At 44.3% G+C, this 8,575-nt stretch overlaps 1 protein-coding gene across 1 annotated transcript in view; it reads right to left on the bottom strand.

Moving 5' to 3' along the window:
• The window catches only part of RABEP1 (rabaptin, RAB GTPase binding effector protein 1), a 113,392-nt gene extending 106,670 nt beyond the window's left edge, over nt 1–6,722 (bottom strand). The window contains 1 exon segment of the mRNA XM_023744058.1: nt 6,467–6,722. Coding sequence (XP_023599826.1) covers nt 6,467–6,500 — 34 coding nt within the window. The 5' untranslated portion in view covers nt 6,501–6,722.
• Between the last annotated feature and the right edge of the window lie 1,853 nt (nt 6,723–8,575).

Raw genomic sequence — 8,575 nt, forward strand, 5'->3', positions numbered from 1 at the left:
AACTATAAAATTGTTGAAAGTGAGGGCTTTAAAAAACATTTATGTTGCCCTAGCTGGTTTGGCTCAGTGGATAGAGAGTTGGCCTGGGGACTGAAAGGTCCCAGGTTCGATTTCAGTCAAGGGCACATGCCTGGTTTGGGGGCTCCATCCCCAGTAGGGGGTGTGCAGGAGGCAGCCAATCAATGATTCTCATATTGATGTTTCTATCTCTCCCTCTCCCTTCTTCTCTGAAATCAATAAAAATATATATTTTTTAAATGTATGTCTATTGCTGAAAGTATTACAGATATCCCCTTTTTTTAAAAATGAGGGCTTTCTAAGTATATAAACATGGGACTTGAGGTCTTCCTAAGCAAGATCAGAAACCCAGAAATCATAAATTTTAAAAATGATCAGATCTACATTAAAATTAAAGCTTTCTGCACAACCAAAGAAAAACGCATATAATCACTATCAGGGAAGTACAAATTAAAAAGCCTTCATGTCACCTACTTGCTTTTTTCCCCCTAAATTCTCACCTGAGATATTTTTCTCCATTGATTTTTTTACAGAGTGGGAGCGGGAAAGATATAGAGAGATAAACATTAATGTGAGAAAGACACATTATTGGTTGCCTTCCGCACGTGCGCCAAGCAGGGCCATGGATTGAGCCTGCAACCAACTGAGGTACGTGCTCTTGACCGGAATTGAACCCTCAACCCTTCAGTCTGGGGGGGTGACACTCTAACCACTGAGCCAAACCGGCTAGGGCTACCTACTTGCTTTAAAACCCTTCAATGGCTTCCGCTACAGCTCTAAGGCTAAAGCCCACTCAGACCAGCCCATACCTATATTTCACACCCTCTCATTCTTTCTACCCAGTCACAAAGACATTTCTTGAGTTCTTTTACTCAAATTGCTTCTTCCAGAAAAAATAAAGGGGGGTGGGGCTACTGCTCATCCATTGGCTCTCAGCTCCAGGACCACTGCCTCACCATTTCCCGGCCTCCCTAAATGGGTCAAACTCCTCAATTACAGGCACTCATAGTATTGTGTACCTCTCCCAGTTGCTCAGGTCAGAAACCTTTGAGTGTTCCTTGACTCCTCTTTCTTGTATCCTATAATCTAATCCAAATCCTATTGGCCATATCTTCAGAACATAATCTCTTGTAATATACCCTTGGTCCAATCCTCATTTTTTTCCTGGATTAATGCTTCCTTTATTGCCAATCTAGCAACCAGTGCATTTTAAAAAACGTAAGTCAGATCACATCACTCTTTTGCTCAAAACCTTTTCAATGGTTCCCCATAGAGAAAAGCCAGTATTTATTTATTTATTTATTTTTTGCTACAACGGGGTCCCAACAAGATCCACCCCATCCCCACTACCTCACCTCACATCCTGCTACTCTTCCTCTCCATTCCACTCCCGCACCCCACTCCCCATTCCTATAACTTCACTCCAGCCACACTGGACTCCATGTCATTTCCAAATATATATGTCTTCCTTAAGGCATTTGCAAAAATTGATCTGTCTGGAACACTCCTCCTCCAGATATCCTTGTAGCTAACTCCTCTATCTCCTTCAAATCTTTGCTTAAATGTCGTTTTGTCAATAAGGCTACTCTGACCACACTATTTAAAACCAGCCTATCCTTCCTTTTACCTTGCTCCATATTTCTTTTTTCCATAGCACTTACCACTTAACAATGCATATCATTTGCTTATGTTTGTTACTTAATATCTGCTTCTCCCACACTAGGGCAGGGTCATATATTATCTGCGTTGTCACTAATGCATTCCAAATACCTAGAAGTGAGCCTGGCAAGTAGTATATGCATATTTGTGGAACAGTTTATATATTTCTGTGGCATTATCTAATTAATGGCCAACTGATTCACTACCTAGGAACCAGGACTGGATTTAGTTTTGTTTGTTACTATACTTTAAGAGCCTAGCATAGGGCTTGCCACAGACTAGACACAGAAACATTTATTTGTTAATTGAAGAATATCATTTCTTAATCCATCAGAAAATACAAATTTAGCCCTGATCGGTTTAGCTCAGTGGATGGAGTGTTGGCCTGCGGACTGAAGGGTCCCAGGTTCGATTCCGGTCAAGGGCATGTACCTTGGTTGCGGGCACGTCCCCAGTGGGGGGTGTACAGGAGGCAGCTGATCGATGTTTCTCTCTAATCGATGTTTCTGACACTCTATCCTTCTCCCTTCCTCTCTGTAAAAATCAATAAAATATATTTTTTTAAAAAAGAAAAGAAAATACAAATTTAAAACAACTGACATTATCCACTGCTTGTAAGTGTATAGGGGAAATCCACCCTCTCATATACTGTTGAAGGTATGTAAATTGATACTTCTTTTGCAAGTAAACTAGCAATAGCTATTAAAATTTAAACCACTCAAAGCTCTTGTCTTTTAATTCAGTATTCTTACAGAAGTAAAAGCAAGAGTACCTGAAAAATATGTAATAGTATATCTATTCCAGCACTGCTTATAAAATAATGAAAAAAATCTACAGCAATCTACCTGTCCATCAATAGAGAAATAGGCAAATAAACTATGCATGGTACATGCATGTGATGAAATACTCTGTAACAAGAATGAGGCAGATCTGTAACACTGACCTGAAAAGGAGTCCATAATCTAGTAAATAGACCAGAGGACCCTGACATCCAGATGACCTGGATTTGAATTCTGGCTCCCCACACTCCTAGCTATATAATTATTAACTTCTCCGGGCTTCAGTTTCTTCATCAATAAAATAGGAACAACAATAATAAATAATACATTACCTGGCCACATAATCATTTATAAGTATATAATAATTCTAACATTTATGAAGTAAAATAGACAAGATGCAAATCTATGGATGTAAACCAGCAATTTTCAATTGGTGAGGCACATAATTTTTAAAACATGCAATACTTTACTACTTCGCCAGACGTACTGACCTCTTTTGATTGTCAAATAAATTAAAAAATGACAACAGCCAACACAACAATAGCCGTCTGGTGTGAATGAATCAAAATTATACCAATTGTTATGGTCAGATTAGCAAAAAATATATTTTGTGGTGTGCCACAGAATTTTAGTGATTACTTTATATGTGCCAGGAGATGAAAAAGGTTAAAAATTGCTAGTGTAAACCATGTCCATTTCAGGGCAGAAGGAAAAGGTAGAATGTCTGTGTAACTACAGAAAAAAAAGTCCAGAAGGAACGAAAACTTAATAGTGGTTACCTCTGAGAGATGGAAGACATACTTCTTATACATGATTTTTAGAAGAAAGTGTTTTTAAATAAAAAAGAAATAAAGTAAAATCAGACCAAAGGCTTCTAAGATATAATTTAACTTAGATTTTAAAATATAAAAATTCGAAGACAGTAACATTATATATAATCTTTAAATACTCAAAGTAAAATAGAATAATTGGCTACAATTTGTTTAGCTATTAAAATTACCTTTATTCTAAATGAGTAAAGCAATATGCTACATCAAAAAAGAACAAAACTTGCCCTAGCTAGTTTGGATCAGTGGATAGAGCATCGATCATCCTGCAGACTGAAGGGTCCCAGGTTTGATTCTGATCAAGGGCACATGCCCAAGTTGCTGGCTTGATCCCCAGTAGGGGGTGGTGCAGGAGGCAGCCGATCAATGATGTTTCTATCTCTTTCTCCCTTTCCCTTCCTCTCTCTCTAAAAATCAATAAAAACATACTTTTTACAAAGTTTAAAAATGTGAAGAAAAAGAAAATTATTTCATTTTATTACATTTCATCCTATCAATTACACACTAATCGATTATTTTTTGTTGTTGAGAGGATATTTTTTCCTTTAGTTTTTAAAGAGAGTGGGAGGGAGGGATGAGAGAGGAAAGGAGAGGGAAAGAGGGGGAGGAGAAGGAGAGGGAGAGGGAGAGGGAGAGGGAGAGAGAGAGGGAGAGAGAGAGGGAGAAAGAGAGGGAGAGAGAGACAGAGAGAAACATCAATGTAATGTGGTAACCAGAGCTGGGGATCAAGCCTGCAACCCAGATACCTGCCCTACAACAGGAATCAACCAGGGCTGGATTCCTTTCGAGGGCTGAGCTACACCAACCAGGGCTGGATTCCTTTCTTGTCCCCCCCAAAAAAATATTCAAGGCTAGAGAAATGGGTGACAAAGGGGAAGGGATTAAAATGTACAAACTGCCAGTATAAACAAAACTATGTATGGTGTCACATGGCTACTTGACTTACCAGGATGATTACTTTGTAAGTTATATAAATGTCTAATCACTATGTGGTACACCTGAAACTAATATAATATTGTATGTCAACTGTAATTGAATAATTTTAAAAAGAAAACAATATTAACATAAAAGACAACTGCTTCTAAAATGGGATCAAAGCAAAATTAAAATAAAAAACTAAGCAGTTATCTTTTACCATCAGTTTGACTAAAAGAATTCTGTATTCTTTTTTTTTTTTTTAATTAGTGAGCTAGGTAATTCTAGTGTGCTTAAAGCTAAAGTGTCCAGAAGTAATCTATATTAAGTCTAATCCCCAAGAACATGTCTAAGAAGATACTGCCACAAAGCACTCAAATATACCAAATTCTATCTCCTTTTGTACACAGTAGCTGTGGCTGCTCATTTACTACACTAATTGAATATAAATACTGCAATCTATGCAAACTAAATCTCATCCTTGAGTCACAGGATTTGAAAAAATAGGGAACCTGCACTAAGAACAGCAAGAATACAAGATTTCCTAAAGTGAATTTTCCTAGCCGATTTCAAGTGCTTAGTCACGTCTGCCTATTAACAAGGAAGACCATTTCACATCTCGAAAGAGGCAGGGGATTTTGATTCCAGACTGTCATGTCACCTGAGCTGCCCTAGAGTTTGTTTCCATGCAACTCAAGAGATGGCAGCAACCAGCTAAGCATACCTACCACTCCAGATCAGAACCAGAAGTCACTGGAGCTCTCTGTATTCTGCCCCTGTCTGCAGTAACAAAGAGGGGTTTGTGGAAAATGCAGTTTTCTTCCCTGACACCAAATGCAAAAGGTGAGAATTAAAATGCAGCTTGAAAACACGTGTTTCTGCTCTCTGACAGATAAACAGAAACGCCTCCCTTCTCTCTGCTGGAAGGAAAACAGCAGGCAGACCCTTATACAACCACAGGTGAGGGTACTGACATCTCTCCTCGGGCAACTAACAAAACCTAAAACTAGAGGCTAACAGGGGTTAAAGCATACTTCCAAGAAAGCAGACAGCCTTTAAATCTGATAACATTATAACATTGTTTCAGGTTCCCCAAAAGCAAGCAGCAGGGTAAGGTTTTCACAAAAAGTTATTTTAAGAACGAGGCAAAGGCCAAGTTTTAAGTGGCTACTATGTGCCCAGCACCATATCCCAACATTTCACTCACATTTAAAGAAGCTTAGTACAAAAAACAAAAACAAACAAAAAAATAGCTGCAGCAACAGTAGCTTGGTACACGCCGATTATAGAAGCACACCTACCTAGCTGGAAGAACTTCCTCAACTACTTACAGAAGGACCTTGTCAAAGACAAAGCACATTCTTCCCAAACGTAACTACAGGTAATAAAAACCTGCAAGGATGTGGTCAATCTCTGAAGCGGAGCTCAGTCCACTTGACAGAAGGTCGCGAAGGACTCTGACAACCAACTCAGAGTATTTAAGGATGGGAGCCTTTTTCCTCCCGAGAACTAAGAGCTACAGAAGACACTTACGCATTCTCCACCGCCGTTCTCCTCAACACCCCCACAATAATGCCCATCGCTCTACATACGTACACGTTGCCGTCCTCAGAGATAAGATATCAAGGCATGAATTCACATCTTTTCATTCAGCGACAATACTGACGTTCAAAGCAGCTAAGAATTTTGCCCAGAACTTGTGAGCGAAGGATCCAGGTCCTTTGGACTCCAGCACTTAACCATGAAACCATCCTGGCTCTCAAGGAAAAATACTAAATCCAGTTACTGATCCCAACTAGTTTTATCACAAAACTGGGTGCAAAGCGCTCGGTCAGCAGAGATTGGGGGAGGGAGGAGGGCACACCACCACCACTAAGATTTTTTTCCCCCCCTTAACGAATATAGCAAGTTCCCGATTCCCATCCTCCCCAGGGGCAGAACCCACGTGCGGGTCCCACGGCTGTCCCCGGGCAGCACCCTCTCCACGCTCCCCAGCTTTGGCCCGGTCCCCCGCAGCCTCCCCACGCCCTTCCCTCCGCCTTCCGCCAGCGCGGCCGCCGGCGCCTCCCGCCCCCTCCCCAGCGACGGCCGCCCAGGCCCCCCGCACCACCTTCGCGCGCAGCTCCCGCCGGGACCGGAGCGCTGCCGCCAGTCCCCGGGGGGACATCCCCGGGGCCTGCGCGCACCCTTCCCGCCGCCCGGGAGTTCCACCGCGACACCGGCTCCCCCAGGCCGCGCCCGCCGCGCCTGCCATGATGGGCGCCTCACCGTCAGGTTGAGAAGCCGGGCCCGGCTGCGCCATGGCCAGGCGGCGGGCCTCAGGGAGGGGATGGGCGGGAAAGCGGCGTCCCGGGCTCTCGCGGGCTCAGCTGGCGGAGGAGGCGTCGACCGAGCCGCCGCCGCCGCCGCCCAGGGAGGAACCGCTAAGGCTGAAGCCGCCGGCGCCGCCACAGCAGCGGGCAGAGACGGACCGGAGCGCCGACCTCCGCCTCCTCATCCTGACAGCGGGAAATAAGCGGTGCGCAGGCGCGGGGGGATGGGGCGGCACGTGACGTCGCCCTGGGGGCGGGGCTTCGCGGACGGGAGCCCGTGGGTGGGGCGGCTCGGGACTCCGCGGGGCAGACAGCGGGAGCGCTGGAGGAGGCGGGAGGGTGTGCAGGAGACACTGCGCCGGGAAGGCCCCGTAGTTTAGAGGGGCCGCTTCCAGGCCTCCGCCCCAGAGCAGAGGCAAAGAAAAAAAATAATAATAATAATGAAAAGAAGGACGGCAGAGGAGGCCGGATGGTGAAGTGAATGCAAATCCAGCCTCTAGCAGCGGTTCTCAACCTGTGGGTCGCGACCCCTTTGGCGGTCGAACGACCCTTTCACAGGGGTCGCCTAAGACCATCCTGCATATCAGATATTTACATTACGATTCATAACAGTAGCAACATTACTGTTATGAAGTAGCAACGAAAATAATTTTATGGTTGGGTCACAACATGAGGAACTGTATTTAAAGGGCCAGAAGGTTGAGAACCACTGCTAGCTGTACTCGCTGTGTGACCTTGGGCGAGTCGCTGAGCTAACTCTTTGAGCCTCACAGTCTTCATGTGGCGAAGAAGAGTTTAAAGGAGCTCAAATGTGGGGACGTTGCCGACTGACTTTCCTCTACGCACCTGTGTGCGATGTGACTTCGGCGTCGGGCACTGTGGTGAGTGCCGGGGATGCAGCCAGACACAGCCCCGCGCTCAGGAGGGCTGAGGAGAGCTGGTGCAGACCTACTCTCGGCAGGTGCCGGTACCAGTGCTCCAGGCTCAGAGTCAGAAGACCTAGAAATTCTGACACAGGTTAGCTGTTGACTCGGAACACATTATTTAACCTCTTTGAACCCCTGTTTACTTACCTCTAAAATGGGGATAATAGACCAGCCTCATGGCACATCAGGGTGGAATAAGGGAATAAAGAACCCAGCCCCTGACACACAGTAGTTGCTTTATAAATGCCTGCTTCCTCCTCGCCTTCTCTTCTTTCCTTCCTTCTTTCCTAGATCGGGAGTTTCCATCCCGAGGAAGAAGGATTCCTGCACAGCAGAAGTCAGTCTGTGAAGGTATTCCTAGAGATCCAGGGCAGAAACTCCCAATGTCCCCAAAGCCTAACAGAACTGTCCCGTTTACACCAGATAAGGCCCCAAGGCTAAAATGTCAAGTTTCTTTGCTTTGGAAGAATTTTTATCGAATTGCTTATCTCACGCCGATTAGAAGTTCTTATTCCAGTTTTGTATTAGCTGTTGATTAGTAAAACAAAGAGGATCTATTATTACTTAAGATATTTAGTTGGCTAGATGGATAAGCATCTTTACATGTGGTGAGTGCTCCCTTCTCTCAAAATTCCCCTTTTGTATAATATCAACCACACAGTGGCATGATTGCCTGGAAATAAAAATCACTGTGTTGCCCTGGCCGGCTTGGCTCAGTGGATAGAGCGTCGGCCTGTGGACTGAGGGGTCCCAGGTTTGATTCCGGCCAAGGGCACATGCCTGGGTTGCGGGCTCCATCCCCAGTGGGGGGTGTGCAGGAGGCAGCCGATCAATGATTCTCTCTCATTGATGTTTCTATCTCTCTTTCCTTCTCCCTTCCTCTCTGAAATCAATAAAGAAATATATTTTTTTTAAAAAATCACTGTGTATTTACTAGTGTATGCCATGTGCCAGGCACTGGACAAAGTGTTTTACTCTTGTATTGATTTGTTTAATCCCCTTAAGAACCTTATGATGGGGATATGGTGGGGGGGGGGGGCTGTTGTCAACCCATTTTATAGATGATGTGACCAGAGAGGTTAAATACTCATCCAAGGTCACAGAGCTAGTGAGTGATAGCGATGGAATCACACCCAGAC

This window comes from Myotis lucifugus, unplaced genomic scaffold, assembly GCF_000147115.1.
Source record: "Myotis lucifugus unplaced genomic scaffold, Myoluc2.0 scaffold_426, whole genome shotgun sequence".
Classification (NCBI taxonomy): Eukaryota; Metazoa; Chordata; class Mammalia; order Chiroptera; family Vespertilionidae; genus Myotis; species Myotis lucifugus.